This window comes from Gymnoscopelus microlampas (genome assembly GCF_963454915.1).
Source record: "Gymnoscopelus microlampas genome assembly, chromosome: 10".
Taxonomy (NCBI): domain Eukaryota; kingdom Metazoa; phylum Chordata; class Actinopteri; order Myctophiformes; family Myctophidae; genus Gymnoscopelus; species Gymnoscopelus microlampas.
The window spans coordinates 19,394,812-19,413,567 of record NC_139947.1 but is presented as its reverse complement, the minus strand read 5'-3'; the positions used below and the strand labels follow the sequence as shown (position 1 = coordinate 19,413,567).

Genomic DNA, 18,756 nt, shown 5'->3' with positions numbered 1-18,756 from the left:
GTTTTTTTTCCCCCACTTTTTTTCCCTTTTAATATTCTCTCTCGCTCTTCTTTCTCTCAGAGACTCACAGAAAGGGATTTCCTGAATTCTTCAGCAGCTAGACCCAGCTCTACTCCCCCCCCCCTCAAGTCTTAGCAATTTCCCCCCTTTGCTTAATTGAAACCGCTTCTGTTTTCCACACAAATGTTGCTGTTGATGGCTATTGAATGGGCCTGGTCTTCCCTTCCACACCATAACATACCATCTGACCAGCAAATCAATATTATATAGGGTTATGATTCCGGGGGCAAATAAAAAATGGTAAACCAACAAAATAATAATAATAGTAATGCTACATATGCGTCACAATAAAAAGCATATCCTGATCTTTCACTGATTAATAATGTATCAGGGAACAATGATTCAATGGGGCTGTCTAATTAAGGTTCCAATTCATTAGGGCTACACAGATTTAAAAAAAAAACAATAATAAAAAAATTAAGCCATCAAAATGTTTTGTTTTTTTCCTTCTATATTTCACAGTCGGTGGGTTAAAGCTGTTTTTCATCGTCATCCATGATCAGTCCAGTGCTGTACCTTCACATCACGTCCGTTTGGAACGACCATCCATCCAGTCCTCCGCGGGGGGCTCGATCCGCTGCTGCTCCAGCTACTGGAGGCGTCGACGCCGCATTTGAAGACGGAGGGGGAAAAATCACCACGACCGGAGAACAGGATCCCGTTAAATCTGTACAGTCCTCTGTTCTGATCCTGACAGATCCCACATTCTCCCCTGCCTCGACTCCATTATCAACATGTATACACGCCTCCCTCCCTCCCCCCCTCTCTCTCTCTCTCTCTCTCTCTCTCTCTCTCTCTCTCTCTCTCTCCCTCCCTCTCCCCCCCTCTCTCTCCCTCTCTCTCTTTCTCTCTCTCTCTCTCTCTCTCTCTCTCTCTCTCTCTCTCTCTCTCTCTCTCCCTCTCCCTCTCCCCCTCTCTCTCTCTCTCTCTCTCTCTCACACACACACACACACACACACACACACACACACACACACACACACACACACACACACACACACACACACACACACACACACACACACACACACACACACACACACACACACACACACACACACACACACACACACACACACACACACACACACACACCCCTCTCTCTCTGTGTCGTTCTCCTGTGCAGAAGATGCTGATGTGATGTTGTAGGCAACCGATGACAGAGATGGAGCGCGCGTCCCCGTGCGCGGGCACAGCAGCACGTATGGAACATTTGCATATAGGAACGTGTGTGTGTGTGTGTGTGTGTGTGTGTGTGTGTGTGTGTGTGTGTGTGTGTGTGTGTGTGTGTGTGTGTGTGTGTGTGTGTGTGTGTGTGTGTGTGTGTGTGTGTGTGTGTGTGAAATTAAAATACACAGTGTTAATTTGGTGAATGGAACCAAATGGACCCCCAAAAGTAGCTAACCAATGATACTATAGGAGCCAAAGTCTTGCGTTTTTATTAGATGAAGGTATTCACATACATTGACAGATGGATACAGCACTGGTATTACTGTATTTTTGTGTTATCCTTTTAGCCTTAATGTCTGACTGTACGGTACCTGCTGTTAAATTTCTGACTAATAAAGTATTCAATCAATCAATTAACGATGGTGGGCGTGGTCACTGGAGCTGGGGCCTAATAATTAGTCATGACATTCACCTGTTCTCAGGAGTGGGGCATTTGGTGAGCGTCGGAGATGACATTTTCTGTTGACCGTCGCTGTTAACCGATTAACACGTTAGTTTATAATAGTTGCTGAGGAACTGTTGTAATTCTTTTACGTGTTTTTGTGGAATAATACAACGCAAGAACATTGGAGTGGAACTGAATTATTTTCGTATACAGCTCTTCAGTAGCCTAAACAGAAATGTTCAGGTCAGGATACCAATTTTATCTAACTAGAGGTTTAGGCTGCCCTAAACCTCGTCGCACTGCCGATCCGACCAATAGTCTATGTCTGAGTCATAATGTCGGGGGATACCCAACAGGTACTCTGACCCGCGTCAGAGTACCTGTTGTACCCGTCTGTCTGTGTCTTTTTTGTTCCCATGGAGATGTCTGTTTCTGTCTGTCTACTTGTGTCCCTTTTATGCCCATATATGGAGATTCCTGATCATCAGTATATGTCCATATATGGGCATGGCCGCTTTTATGCCCATATATGGAGCTGACTCGTGGTTTGTTTATGGTTATGTTGCCATAGTGACGTGGCGGGGTTTGTTGACGTTGTCAAAGTGACGTGGCCGTCAGAATGGCTGGGTCAGAATGACGTCAGAGGTCCGCCCTACCCACCCCCCTTCCCATTAGCCAATTTTAATATAGGATCAGGAGATAAGATACAGTCATGATAAACAAGTGAAAATTGGAAGTGATGACACGAAGAACTGGAAAACTAAAACATTGAACCTAACTAATGAATGGGTTCTGACTGACTGAAATTTTCAACCCACCTGAAAATATGTCTGAAAATCTGTTTATTAGAGCTGGAGAGATGGGGAGAACCCTGTTACTGAACAGCAATGATTACTATCAGAATATATAGAGCTTTAACTTATATTCTGACTTATTCTGACCAGAATGTGTTACTGTCAAGATGTTATCCTTCCAGGCCAATTTTTCACCAGCTAGGCATGTTTCACATAACTCTATCCCCATACTTTCATACCTTCAGGGATACTTAAGAAAGAAAAAAAACATGTGTTCTTTCCACTCTGAAGAGTCACTCTGTCTCTCAATGGTTGTGCAAACCATTCAAGCATCACATGTGCCGGTTGAGTACACTAATCTCCTGGCACCTCTTTGTGTTATAGATGTGTGTGGAGAGAGAGAGAGAGAGAGAGAGAGAGAGAGAGAGAGAGAGAGAGAGAGAACATGTAATATCTAAATATGCAAAAGGATAACTTATATAACTTCAAAATGATTCATTTTCCAAGGGCTCCTTGGAAAATGCTCAATGACCCCTGGGTGTGTGTGTGTGTGTGTGTGTGTGTGTGTGTGTGTGTGTGTGTGTGTGTGTGTGTGTGTGTGTGTGTGTGTGTGTGTGTGTGTGTGTGTGTGTGTGTGCGCGTGTGCGCGCACGAGAGAGAGAGAGAGAGAGAGCTTGTATATAGCAGAGTTGCTCAGAGCCTCTGCCTGATGACCAAAAGCCTAATATCTCCCTCACCCAAGGGGGAATTAGTTGGCTTTCCACACAAGAGACCCCATGGGTTGAATCCCCATGTGTGTTGGGTGGGGTATTCATTGTACCACACTTTAAATACTGCTGAGCGATAAGGCTATCTTGTGGCATACTATAGGCCACATTTAATTCATGCTCATTTCTTTATTCACGAGAGCCCTGCAAAGATGCTACTCTGACCATTGAGGTACTATCTGAGCACAGTCCATTAAAAGCGCTATTACTCACTCTTGGGAGGAGCGCTTCTGCCCTCAAGCCTCGAGTATTGTAGTACATGTAGAACTAGGCCATGATGGTAGTCCAAGACACTGTGTGTGTCGTGTGTGCGTGTGCATGTGTGCGCGCGCGTGTGTGTGTGTGTGTGTGTGTGTGTGTGTGTGTGTGTGTGTGTGTGTGTGTGTGTGTGTGTGTGTGTGTGTGTGTGTGTGTGTGTGTGTGTGTGTGTGTGTGTGTGTGTGTGTGTCAGAGGTGGACTTTCAAACTGCATTCCATTGATGATGGCGGTGCAGAACGCTGTCTAATACTCGCATATAGGTGTTCAATTTGTTTGGTTGAGATCTGGTGACTGTGAAGGCCATAGCATAATGTGATGTGAGTCACCCTATTTTCATACTCATCAAACCATTCAATGACCCCTCATGCCCTGTGGAAGGGGACACTGTCATCCTGGAAGAGACCACTCCCATCAGGATAGAAGTGTTTCGTCACAGGATAAGTGTGACAGCACCTTACGTCTGTTTCTATTGGTATTTAATTGCTTTTATTGTTGCTGCAATGCCGAGGAGCCGAAAGACAATAATTTGACTTGCTTATACTGTACTTGTATAACTGGATGTAACAATAAATCTTGAACAATCAGAATAACTTTGTGTTGATGTGCAGTGACCCGTCCCTCTAAGGCACAAGTGGACCCAAACCACTCCAGGAAAATGTCCCACTGGACCCCCTCACTGTCGGGGTCAAGCATTCAGGCTTGTACTGTTCTCTTAGTGTACACCACACATGCACTCACCCACTTGTTGAGCATAATGGTGAAGGGTGAGTCTCTTTTTTCACTTCTCTTTAGACCAACACCTATGGCCCTTACACCACTGAACTCTCAAATGTGCATTGTATTTGTAATGAGGGGTTTATGCACTGCAATCATAGCCTACTATAACACCCCCTCTCTATGTAGTTGTATGTCTGATCTATGGTGCTTCCCTGTCTTCTATGGTGCTTCCTATGGTGCTTCCCTGTCATCTATGGTGCTTCCTATGGTGCTTCCCAGTCATCTATGATGCTTCCTATGGTGCTTCCCTGTCATATGATGCTTCCCTGTCTTCTATGGTGTTTCCTATGGTGTGTCCCTGTCTTCTATATGGTTCTTCCTAAGTGCTTCCCTGTCATCTATAGTGCTTCCTATGGTGACTCCCTGTCATCCATGGTAATTCCCATGGTGCTTCCCTGTCATCTATATGGTGCTTCCTCCCTGTTCTTCCTCCTCCCTGTCATCTATGGTGCTTCCTCCCTGTGCTTATGCCGGTGCTTCCTGTGCTTCCTCATCTATGGTGCTTCCCTGTTATACCTGTCTGTCTGTGTCCAGACTGTTGTGCCCATATGGTGCCCATATATGGAGATCTATGTATTGTTGTTATCAGTATCCATATATGGGCATGCCCATAGGGGAATGTCTGAAGAGAGTAAACTACCTGTGTGGACTGAAGTAATCAAATGGCAGGTGTGGGGAATTCGACATGTGTGGGAAATTTGACAAATCAAGTTTAGGCTGGGGTTGCCTAGCCTGGTAAACCCTCCGGAAATCTCATTTAATTGCGAACGCAGCGGCGCAAGTGGAGCCTACTATGAAACCCTGCTCGGGTTGCGTGTGTCTCTGTCTGTCCGTGTGTGTGCAGTATGTGTGCACTGCCTGTGTGCAGCCAATATAGACGTACCATACATCAAATGAAAGGTCTTTGAAAACTGAACACACCTGTCATGGTTGCGTTTAAGCCCGCCCCTTCCCCCGGAAGCCACGCCCCGGAGAAGCCTCCTAAAACTCCCCATTGAAACCCCATGTTAAATGAAAAGTGCCCTAATCGCTCCCAAACTTTTTCTACCCCCCCTAAGTGGGTGTCTACGATCAAATACGGCGTCATATTTTGGCTCCGCCCCCCGGAAGTGGGTGAAACAGGCACTTCAAACACTTTGTTGAATTGTTCAAAAACATTCAAAAACTTTTTTTTGTGAATTTGTATTTTTCTAAGATGCTCCTTTTAACGCAGTTTTTTTTTGTATTTTTCTCTTTTTTTTATTACTTTACTTTTTTTAAATATATTATTTTCCTTTTTTTTTTTTTGCGTTCGCTTAATTCCCGCGTTCGCGCGTCTTACTTGTGGAAATGAGATTTCCGGAGGGAGGGTTTACCAGGCTAGGGGTTGCCATGGCAAACAATTGGCTCATTTGAGCCACGACCAGAGCCTTTTCTGGCGGTTCTGGACAATATAACCTATCTATTCGACCAACTCTACACGGTGCACTCAACTCCCTGAGGTCGTCTGCGACACGTGTGCCGAATTTGAAGTCGGTCGGTCGAACGGTTCTAATTTGTGTGTGTGTGTGTGTGTGTCTGTCTGTCTGTCTGTCTGTCTGTCTGTCTGTCTGTCTGTCTGTCTGTCTGTCTGTCTGTCTGTCTGTCTGTCTGTGTGTGTGTGTGTGTGTGTGTGTGTGTGTGTGTGTGTGTGTGTGTGTGTGTGTGTGTGTGTGTGTGTGTGTGTGTGTGTGTGTGTGCGTGTGTACATACATATCAACATATCGTGCGAATGGAAAACCTTCACAATATGGATTTAACACAAACGCACACCTGCTTGTTATTATTATCTTGTCTCATGCTGCCATCTTGTGGGAAAGGGGAGAATTGCAAACACCATTGCTATCTAAAAAGACCAATTATTTGAAGAGGAAGATGCCGTACATTCTTTTGTAATGTGAACCATCTATCTTATTTTTCCATTGTGCAATCCGACACACATGATGTCCGATTTTAGACGAATCATAATCACTGAATGTACTGTAACTAAATACATGTAGGCTACAAGATTAATTAAATCAGTTATGATCTATCACTAAATTACATCTTGGGAAACAGAGTCAATTTAAATTCACTTTGAAGGTCAGTCTTCCCCTAAGAGTAATTAAATAATGTGACATACAGTAGATGCAACTGTTGCCATGATGGCTTACATTTCAGCTGTGTCCACACAGCTGGTAAGCCTTTCTGTTGGTCAGTCTGTCCAAACTTCTCAACCCAAACACAGGGTCGCAGCTTATCACAAATTCTTAGTATTATAAAAAAAAAGATATATATATATATACTTTTTTTTTGTTTTTTTTGTTTGTTGCAGGGGTGGCAGTGGCTCAAGAGGAGTGGTCGCTTGGGAATTGCATGGTTCCCAGCAGTGGTGGAAAGTAACTACATTTACTTAAGTACAGTAGTACAGTGTTGAGGTATTTTTTACTTTGCTGGAGTATTTCCAATGTTCAGTACTTTTACTTCTACTCCACTACACCTCAGAGGTAAATATTATACTTTACTCCACTACAATTATTTGTCAACTTTAGTTACTTACTTTATAGATTTTGATTTATTATTACAAAACATACTTTTTTTTTTCTTCTTCTTCTTAATTCTTTATCACGCGATTTTGTAACCCATTTTTTTCACCCAGTGCCAATTGCCTATGTAATCCTGGGCGCTAACGACTGTGCCACCGTGCCCCTACAAAACTTACATTAGCCACTTCAGCTCTGTACACATTTTGGAATTTTAAAAATAGCTGATGTGAGCTTGTAGATCTGCTATTTTCAAAATATTTTTATGCATTTTATTCATTTAAAACCTGTGAAATGGGACATTCTGCATAATGAGTACTTTTACTATTGGTACTTTAAATATTATTTTGATGCCAATACTTTTGTACATTTTCTATTCTGGACTTTTACTTGTAACTGGGTATTTCTACGTTGCTGACTGTATTGATACTTTTACTAAAGTAGTACTTTTTCTACCACTGGTTCCCAGTTAAATCCTGTCTCCTCCTGGCATTGCATCCTTGAGTGTCCCTGAACCCCTGCCTGCTCTCCAGATGCTGCTTGGTTGCTGCTTAGTGCTTCTAATAATAGGATGGATTAAATGTACATATGGAATACGTTCCAGTTAAGCATTATAATTAACATACTTGGCCAATTAATCTGCCATTCCTCTTTTTCAACGGATGGTGCAGATTAATACAGTACACGTAATACTGTACTTTCATATATCAATGGCAATTTACATTCGTATGAGCATTTATTAATTATGAAAATCAAATTATTCTTCCTGAATGGCCTGTCTGTCTTATCTTGGAATGGAAATATAATTATATAGCACTGGCCCTTTAAGGAAAGTGCATAAAGAGGGGTGGCCAGGTTTGTGGCCTCCTGTCTAGCCAGAAGCCTGGGTTGGGTGTTTGTGAGAGACCTGGAGGCATGAGGGGTACAAACTGATTCTCGGTAAGACAATCTGAAACAAATGACAAGGTTTTTATAACTCATTGTAACAATAGTATATGTATAATAGTTTAGATAGGCTGACAATATTAGGCCTGTTGTTAATTATACTAATATATATCTGTACTTCCAGAAGCCTCCAGGTCCTTTGAGTAAAAGCAAAGCAAAGTTTGTTGTTTACCCAGGGTGTCGGACTAAGCACGAAGCTTGTTTCCAGCCGGACCCTGCATGGAAGCCTTGCTCAAGGGCTATTCAGCGGTGATTCATGATTGATGTGATGAATTGGGGAATCGAACTAGGGACCTTCCGGTATCAAGGCCGCCCCTCTAACCACTAGGCCACCGCTGCGGTACTCTGTGGCTGTGCAGGCCTTTACATTGACTATTTGGGTATGTTTCTTATTTTTCTGTATTTTGTCATCTTGCTATAGGAGCCTAATGAATTGATGAATTGTTGGAGGGTTGGTCTAATGTTTTATTATTTGATTTTTGTAGGAGCTGAACTGTGCATCACTGTTTTTCCCACTGTGCCATATATATATACAAATACTATTTAGACTGAGTGCAATAGGGTCGATTGAGGACAGAGTGATACTGGGCCATTAGCTAGTATTGCATGACTTTGGTTTTGGTTTTGCTTATTTGCAGTTTGTTTTGATTTGCGTATTTGCTTATTTGTTTATTTGCTTTTGGTTACTTATTTACTTTATTTTCGTTTGGTTTTGCATTATTTGGATTTGATTTGTTTAATTTCTGTATATTTACTTTAGAAGCCCTTACCCTGATTGTCCCCTTTGCCTCTTGAGTCCAGTCCCTTTTTGCAAAACTCTAACACTAACCACTTTCTTGAGTTCTGTATTTTAACCGGACAACTATTGAATAAACTTGACACATTTGATACATCAGCCTCTGGTTCGTTAATTCTGAACCCGTACCTTACTGGGGAACCTTACCTTGTTCAGTCCTATATATCTATACATATACAGTATATGGTTAATGTGTTTAAAGGATCCCTCACTCCTATACGTGTGGGTGGCGTAGTCATTGCGTTTCCTCGCCCTGCTACATATATATAAAAAATATAATTTCATTTGTCCAGTCCAATTTACAATGCACCACTATTGTGTTTCAGCAGACAATTGAAAGGACTAATGCAATTGAATGATCGACAAAGGCCAATTTAGTTATTTGACCTTATTTACGATTGCTATCAAAACTTAATTTTGGCATCATTTACTTGCCAATTGCATGCTTAAATTAATTAACTAATAATTATAAGGGGGCATTTTAACTGGTTAGAAATGTTTCAATGTTGTGCTTATCATCTTCTCCTTTCTGTGCAGTGATCAATGGTTGGTCCTTTGCCAAGCAGTGGATGAATGGAAATACAATAGTTTGATGTTTGAGTTCAAGAATGAGGTCACCTTTACATGCTTTCACTAAATAATGTGCCATAATTATGCAGTGTCAGTACAAAAACACAGTTGGAATTATGTGCTACAGTGCATGTGCCCCCTTCTGATTAAAACCTCTAAAACTATACAAGTGCAAATATGTATTAATTAACATTCACAGACAACTTCAGAACAAGATTTTATTTTTAACAATATTTCATGAGATAACTGTTGTTCTTACTGTACTATAAGGCATTCAGCATTGCTCATAAGGCATGGTAAGGCCTTTTTGCTGTGCTAGACAAAAAGGAGAGGAAATACAGTAAGGTTGTATAGAATGGACTTGAATTGGGTGTATTGTGCACTGAAGAATGGCATTGGTGTATAATGTGATTGATACTGTATGTATGTACACAGTCAGTTTGACACATGTCAAACATTGGTCATGTTTCTCTTGTCTGGACTGGAGAAAATACAACCTCTTTTTTACATTCATGTGTCTGGAGTTACAAACCACAGGTAGCCGACTGTGAACCACACACTCTCTGAATGCCAAATTACACCTTAAAATCCCATTTGAGGTGTGCTGAAGGGACCTGCTATCAGCTGAATGATAAAACGTATTGAATAATTGACCAGAAAATGTTGTAGATTACATTCTGAATATGAATATGTATAATATACAAAACAGAGTATATACACCCTAGACAAAAACAAAATAAGATTTTTACATTTATTTATATAATTTCGTAATCCAGTAATAGCCATTTACAAACTTTGAGCGTGACTGCAAGCAGATTATAAATTCTATATCTAAGCATTTATAGACCCTGTGAATTCAGCTTAACTATGTTATGACATCCTAAAACTAAAGGACTGTGATGCCAACTGATGTTTGTTGACTGATTCAACACCTATGTAAGTCATCTTATCAAACTAGATTCAAAGATTTCTATAAATGTACATGTAAGACTGTGTAAATCAGAAAGAAAATCTAGGAGTTTTAATTACATCAAATTAGAAAAAATGTAAAACATGCTTATGATAGATTTTATTTTTGAACCTTTGCTCAGGTGCTTTAGTAAAGTCATGGCAAATACAGAATTTGATAATGAATAGTGAACATTGTGAACAATTAGTCATTTTAATATCACAAGTTATTGTATTCATAATATTTGTTTTTAGGGATTTTGCAACCAGTAATTGATCTCTCAGCCGTCATGAAACCTCAATGTCAAAATTGAGCTGTGAGGAAACATGCTGGCCTTTGTCCTCATAAATGTCCTCATAAAACATGTATATGCCCACTGGAATCAATAAAATATATCCCTGTGTGAGAAACCTATTCATAACCAAGACCACAACTGAGATTTGAACTGCTCTTTTAATATTATGCTCTATACAATATAAAAATAAATAATGAATGGTAATAATTAGGATAATAACACAACTTGATTTTACTAAACAACACAGAGGATCTTGAAGTAATTTTCATGTTGAAGTTGTAGATCAGTGGTTCTCAACCTTTTCTGGCTCATGAAAGTGTTCCAGGCATGTGCATTTTCAGATCATGTTTATTTTCATGATCAATCAATTGTGTTCCACCTTGGATCAATGGAACTAGCGTAGTATATTTTACATTCTTATTGATTGGTATGACTTTTTAATATAAATGTTATTATCATTAAAATATGAGTGTGTTGCCAATTATTTGGGGGCCCACTTGCAATACCCTTGGGGCCCACCAGTGGGCCTCGGCCCACAGGTTGAGAACCACTGTTCTAGATCATTCCAGCTAGCCAAGGAGGAAGGAACAGTCCTACAGATCCCAGTATACATACCAGTACAAACATCCAGAGGAATATCCTGTCAATGACCATGGCTACATATTTCCAGTCCTCCTTCACCTTCAGAGAAGAAGAAAAAAAAACAAGCTCAAATTTCATGTCACCAGCTGTCAATTTCCAAACGTATTTGTTGTTTTACAGATATAGAGATCTCCATATATGGGCATATCAGTCGGATCGGTGGTGCAATGTAGAGGTGAGGGACGAAAATCCCCTCCTTAATGTCTTGCCTTCATAAGAAAACATTCAAGGTCAAACTTATTCAAGTTGTATTCCACCAAAGTTCTGTACTCTCTGGTTAGCAATAACCAATTTGGAGTATTTATTGTTTTGTTGTTGGTTTTGCAGATTCACTCCCTTTACCATGTCCATCAAATAAGTCCCCAATGCCTTTCATTCTGTGCCTTGGACTATTATAGTTTTTTTTATTCCCTCTGTTCAGAAATAAATATTGTTCAAAGTTAGCTGGGAATGGGTTTGTTGAAGGTACTGTGCAATTAAAAACTATGGTAACACTTTATTTAAAAGGGTGTGCATGATGTTACTGTCATAACCATGACTCAGGTACATGCACAGTTAGACACCAATATAATGCTGAATCATTATGCCCCCTGCCCTGAGCCAGCAAAGTGTTTTGGTTGGAGTCTACTTTCACTAAGCCAAATTGCCTAATTTGTGTTATGCTTGGACAAAAAAAATTTGACCTGCAATATGAACACGTCAGACCAAAATGAGTTATGACCAAAAAATGTAATGTATCCCAGTAGACAGACGATTAGAGTCAGACCACATGGGACTAGTAGTATTTCTCGTTCAAGAACAATTTAACACACATCCCCCTATATTGGTGCTGAGCCAAACTGCAAGAACAGTGAAATAATTTAGAAAGAAGGGCACTTTTATAATGCTCCAAACTTTATTATGGGGATGCTTCGACCTTCACTCTGTTCTTCAGCTTAAAAAGTAGTCGAAACGTCATCATAATAAAGTTTGGAGCATTAAAAAAGTGAGTTAAGGGCCCTTCTTTCTAAACAAGTAGTATTTCTACCATGTCTAAATTAATGTATTCTAATCCCCAGTAAGCTATAGAGTCATCTGTACCATGCCATGGCTGGCAGTACTATTCTTTTTGTTTATGGAAGAAAGTAATAAAATGTTCATAAACCAAAATGAAGGATGTACGGTATACTGAATGCAGTGTCCTTGTCAGTATGTGTCAGTTGCTGAGATGTAAAAAAGTAGGGGTAATCAAGCTAATCTATTTGATCTATTTTAATAAAATAATACATTTTCATAAATAAATTCATCGATTTTCAAAAACAGCATAAATTGCAGCGTTGTGAGCTTGTAGACCAGCTAATTGCTCGGCACTATTGTACGAAAAAGTATAAAACAGCGGCTGCTCCTCATGACTGACACAGCCCTCGGTATAGGCGAGCAAGCCTGGCGGAGAGCTGTGTTGTAAGTGCCCTTTTCTAGTTATGAAGTATGAAAAGGTGTTCCCTAACCGCCTGCAAACTGCAGATGGACTTGGGGAAGCATGTGAGCACTGAGCAGTGATAGCAGTGGTGGAAAAAGTACTCAAATTCTTTACTTAAGTAAAAGTACCAATACTGCAATATAAAAATACTCTGTTACAAGTAAAAGTCCAGAATTCAAAATTTACTTGAGTTAAAGTACAAAAGTATTGGCATCAAAATGTACTTAGAGTACCAAAAGTAAAAGTACTAAATATTTGAAAATAGCCGATCTACAAGCTCACAACGCGTCGCGATGCGACGCGTTGTGAGCTTGTAGATCTGCTATTTTCAAATAGCCTATGTATAAAATAGGGCTAAAGTGGTTAATGTATGTTTCATTATATCATCATTTATATCTGAAAAGTAACTAGTAACTTAAGTTTTCAAATAATTGTAGTGGAGTAAAAGTACAATATTTGCCTCTGAGATGTAGTGGAGTCGAAGTAAAAGTATTGGAAATTGGAAATACTCAAGTAAAGTACAAATACCTCAGAATTGTACTTAAGTACAGTACTTGAGTAAATGTACTTAATTACTTTACACCACTGAGTGATAGTTACACCATTTAAAACAGATGTATTTATCTTTGTACGTGAAGGGAGCATAAATTAGCCTTAAACCTCCTTAAGAATCGAGAGAATACTGAACCATCATCAAATTTGTTTCAATTGATATGGCAGAAATGATAACGTCTGCAAACTTACTGAGAAGTCTGCATCCAATGTCCTGAGATGATCAGCGATGTACTGAACTCCTTCAATGGCCTGTCGCATGGCTGGGGAGATGGTGGTCATGGTGTTCAGATGGAAACATTGGTCTTTAGTGGGCTCTGTAGTGGCACTGCCCGAAGGCTGTTTCTGTATCCTTGCTGCCATTCCGAGGCCCCCGCCCTCGCCTTGGACTGCAGCTCCTTCCTCCAGCAAATAGCAGTACTGGAAGCTGGAGGAGCGACATCGGTGTCCAGTCCTCTGGTTGTCACCCATTTGCTCAGCGCTCAGAGAGCGCCCTCCTGAGGCCAGGGTTTGTGGCTCTTCCCTCGGCAGGGTGCAAAGGGAGGTATGCAGATGCAGGGTAGGCTGCGAGGTGGACAGTGGGGAGGATGATGAGGCTGAAGAGTTGCGTCCCCGCTGCAGAGGCTCCTCTGGGAGAAGAGAATATTGACTGGAGGGAGAACTGCAGATGAGCTGGGCTTTCAGGGGATGTTCTTCCAAGTTGAGGCCTACAAGAGGCGAGGAAGGTGGAGAAGGGGAGCACACACGGACGTTGGGGCTCTCATATGGAGTGGTTGGAGCTGTGGCTCCTAGCTGGCTCATATGTTGCAAACTTGTCTCCAGTCTTGACCAAAATGGCTGCGAGTTGTCCATCGCGGGTATCGTGGTTGGAGCTGTGCCTCCTAGCTGTGTTATCTGTTGCAAACTTGTCTCCAACCTTGCCCATAATGGCTGCAAGTTGTCTAACACGGGGATCGTGGATGGACGGTGCATCATTTCTATGAGTTTCCTGCAGTTCTGCTTGGCTGTGGCTGGCGGACGCTTCATGAAGAGGACTCTAGGCACCATGTCCAAAAATACTCTCCGCACCCACTGAGGCATGCCATGGGTCCGAGGTGACCGGTGATGTACGTTGAGCACAAAGACGGTAATTATGATGGAAAGCGTTACAAAGATCATGGTGAAGAGTAAGTACTCACCAATGAGTGGAATCACCAGTGACGTTGAGGGTATAATCTCTGTGATGAGGAGGAGGAACACCGTCAGAGAGAGTAACACTGAGATACACAGCGTTATCTTCTCCCCACACTGTGATGGCAAGTAGAACACCAGTACGGTCAAACAGGAGATGAGCAGGCAGGGGATTATAAGGTTAATGGTGTAAAATAGAGGAAGCCTCCGGATGATGAAGTAGTAGGTAATGTCCGGATAGATCTCTGTGCAGCACTCGTACTTTTTTGAGTTGTACTTGCCCACAGCATTGATGATGACCCACTCACCGCTCTCCCAATAGTCCATCTGGTCCACTTGGTTGGACATGCTGACTAGATCGATCTTGGCCTGGTCGTACGTCCATGAGCCAAACTTCATTTTGCAATTCTGCTGGTCGAACGGGAAAAAGGTCACATCAATGCTGCATGAGGATTTGTAGATTGCCGGGGGCGTCCACTTTATCCGCCCATTTGGTGTAGAGGGGAAAAGGAGGCCAAGTACAGACTAATTATATACAGTTTAAGTGGTTAAATAATGAAATCACTTTTTTTCTAACATTTTTCACCTGCTTAGATCACTTTGGTCAGCTTAATTAATTATTACGATAAACCTTGGAGTTGTAACTTCCGACGCTGAGAGCTTTCACAACGTAAACATGGCAATGTGCATGTGTGGGTTCATCACAATGATGAATTATGTTGATAAAAGCAAAAGTACATCTCTGGGACTTATTTTATTTTAACGTTTTTTGGACATCAGTAGAATTCAACTACTTCCTTCCGGATATGGGCTATATTTGTTTTGCCAAGACTGGTCATACTTGTTATTGGGATAAGTGAGACAAGATCATGGAAAATACTAGTGCTGTACATGGTGTTGGATGCTGTTGGATATGATCGGGCAAAGATGATGATAAGCTTCATTTCTTACGTACACATTGATTGCCATTTTACCGCCAGAGGCTATGGCTATATGGGGGTCCTTGCAGGCCCGGATTAATGCACAGGCCCAGGGCTGCAGCCCAAGGGCCGAAGCTCTGGGGGGCCAGGGCACACAACCTCTGGCAGCGCAAATCAACTGCATTTTCTTTCTCCATCCCGTTTCTGCCTCGTGCCTCGGGACCTGACTCACCCGCTGGTCTGCTCATGTGTCTGCAGCTAAAGCTGTATGCATTCATTATCACATCATACTGACACTCCACAGAGGATGATACACAAGTTAATGAGGCTTCAGCGCTCTGTGACATGGAGACCGCAGTTGTGCGTATTTTTGAACAGTGTGCTACAGCTGTTTAAAAATGTAAGCATGCATGCTACTGTCCAAGTTGCTCTTTGTGGACTTCTCGTTCCAAAAAGCTAGACAGAAGTGCTTCTGAATGACAGTTTATGAACCCCTGAGCTAAATTACATTATGACATGACATTCACGTGGAAGTTGAACAAAATAACTGGCAAAACAACAGAATCTTTCTGATTTCCCTCCTGTGACCCCATCTGCTGTGGCATTGAGTCTCTCTGTGAAACAAATTCCTCACTGATGAACTCTTGGGAATGTATTTCATGCAAATTATTACGCCTACTGTATATTACTGCAATGATACTAACTTGTTATAGAGTACTATGTCAGGCCTCCAGATGATCTCAGAAGGAATGCGAATGGAGGTGACATTCTCATATTCCTCGGGGTTCCAACGTAGTTTATAGTCATTCCATTCCTATAGAGAGCATAATTACTGTGTCATAGCTTAAGTTGTAGTCTACACACTAGCCTGGTAAACCCTCCCTCCGGAATCGAATTGAAATGAGATTTCCGGAGGGAGGGTTTACCAGGCTAGTCTACACACTGCCAATGGCTGAGACTGTTGGATGCCATGAATACATACTTGTTTCACCCAGACGTTCGTAGTCATCATTTGGTTCTTCTCATCCTTTTTTCAATAAAAACATCAAGGGAATCAATTAAGAATTCATCTTTAATGTTAAAACAACTTTAACCAAATACTTCATTATTATTCTCGCCTAGCCAGATGATCAGAAACTTTGCATAGGCATAGGTTCGTTAGAGTAGGCTTTCCCCGCTATTCAAGCCCTGCCATTGAATTTAAATGTCCCCATAATATCGGTAGGTAGAGGTATCTCCAATTGTCTGGCTACGCGAGACTACTTTATCATCATATACGTAAATACAATCTATAACAAGACAGTGTCTAATAACAGCACGTCTCTCTTGTGAATCTCTGATGTCAAATTGATGACGTCAATCTCGCCCAAATACAGTAGAGGGACTGCGGGATGGTGGATCTGAGATTATGAATTCACAAAATGCGAAAAACATTCACAAGCACAAACACATACGCACACGCACGCACGCACGCACGCACGCACGCACACACACACACACACACACACACACACACACACACACACACACACACACACACACACACACACACACACACACACACACTATTCAGGGATTTACTTGTTTGCACTACTGGCAGCATGCTCAAGAAATGTTGGCGCCGATCGTCCGGGGATCAGTGGTCAGTGATCAGGGGGGTCAGTGGTTTGCGAGATTAGGTGTGGACAGATGAAACAGACGCACAGACCCTCTTCTTGACAGCCGTAAAAACGCACCCTTGTCTTAAAATTTCAAGGACTGCATGATTCATCATCTGCATTCATGAATGATTTATAGCTAGAGGCAAATCAACATGCATAGCCTTGTTTAGGCTGGACTGCATGCATCTCATGCCCAGCTACAGTATACTGTCTCTAGTCTACTCACAAGCTGCCTTTGCCTGCCAAACTATACCCCTGGAGCATCATGCTGTCTGAGACGGTACAGTTTGAAAAACCCTTGGGAGCAACAGACTACATCTGTCTACAGTTGAGTCTCATTACTGGATACATGAAGTGCAGAAATTCAACAGATTTGATGTGATCACTCTGAGGACCATCTCTACACAAATTACAGCCTGGTGTTAAGGCTAATTTATACTTTGATGATCGAGATTACATCTTTTCAACAGATGAAAAGTATTGACAACATGGTCTATCGACAAAGTAAACATTTTTATGTGAGTAAATTAAAACTCTACATATTCCTTGTATGTTGTTGCCACTATGAAACATTTGAGGTGCAATAATTGGCTCTGAAAATGTATGAAGAAAACTAATGAAACTAGAAAAAGTGCTCCTTTCACGGAAATCGCAAGCTGCATGCATAGTTTGAGGCTTTTTGTTCAAAACGGACCAATCCTGCAAACTTTGGAAGTCAACCATAGGCAATGAGGATGGAATATGGGAAATTGGACAGATCCGTGTTGATCACATGACTACAGAGATGCTGTGTACCGATTTGCATGACGTTTGGATAAAATCTGTAGGAGTAATGTAAAAATGCACAAATCGGCCTCCTGGTGGCGCTATAACAGGCCCATGTGAAAACATTGGGGCAGAGGTTCTGAATTGGCATCCAGGGAGTGTGTGTGCACAGTTTCGGAGCGAACGGGCCAACGGTGCCTGAGATTAGCTGCTAACACACAGACAGGAGGGACACACGGACGGACACACGGACGGACGGACGGACGGACGGACAGAGGGTAAAACATACTCTCTCGCCATGCCTTCGGCCTGGCGGAGACAATAATCATCGAAAAAATATTGTGCTGTTGTTTCTGGTAAAATTAACAAACTACACTTTTACTAACCACATCAATAAGCTGGGCAATTGAGAGGCCAAAGTGGACCAGCACCACATCTGTGGTGTTTTCCACGGGCCGGGAAAGCTTGTTGTAGCGGACAAAAAGGTTCCTGAGCAGCCTTTCCTCAGCATGGGCGCGAGGTCCCTGGCGCTGGGGGCAGACTGAGGAGAACAAACAATAGATAGACGTGAATCCTCTGGAACAAACATGTTTTAATGTGGATCCATGCATGCAGCTCAAGTTACCCTTTGGCTTTTTCTTAACAATGTGATAGATAATTGTAAATAATTGTAGTCGTCTCTGCTGTTGCATCTCTTATTGTAAAGTAAATAAGTGCAACAAAAGTTGTCTCACTGTCTTTGTGTACACTGGTAGTGCGATGACTCATATTTCTAATAGGTTTCTCTCATGCAACCGAAATATTGTAAAGAGGTCTCCACCAATTAACCTCAATTCTCCACCTTATCAGACTGTATAAACAAGACTAACTTATACTCTGTAGTACGACGGTGTTGCTTGCCGACAACAACTGTTGATAAAGTTTGACAGAGAATAATTGGAGTATAATTGGAGTTTAATTAGATCTGTCTCTCACTCACTCTCGCTCATTTAAACACTCACCACTACCATAGTTTTGTTTATTTGTCTGTCATTAAATGTTTCGATGAATTGAGTACAAAGGACCCCAATGGAAACAAGCCATAGGCTTTCTTGGGTTTAAAATCTTCTTAGCAGACCTTGTATTGAACTGTACTTTCCTGTGCTTTTTTTGCAAACTGCTAATAAAGTATTCAATCCATCAATCAATCAATCAGCCACATGAACCCTTATGTCCATATT

At 41.6% G+C, this 18,756-nt stretch overlaps 1 protein-coding gene across 1 annotated transcript; it reads right to left on the bottom strand.

Annotated features, from left to right (window-relative positions):
• Positions 1 to 10,922: 10,922 nt before the first annotated feature.
• Positions 10,923 to 18,304, bottom strand: LOC311054121 (neuronal acetylcholine receptor subunit alpha-4-like; the record flags this gene model as incomplete). Its single annotated transcript, XM_084070001.1, has 6 exons — positions 10,923 to 11,048; positions 13,213 to 14,715; positions 15,811 to 15,924; positions 16,054 to 16,137; positions 17,923 to 18,077; positions 18,271 to 18,304. The coding sequence occupies 6 exons, from the start codon at positions 18,302 to 18,304 to the stop codon at positions 10,923 to 10,925; spliced, it is 2,016 nt and encodes a 671-aa protein (XP_083926127.1).
• Positions 18,305 to 18,756: the final 452 nt, after the last annotated feature.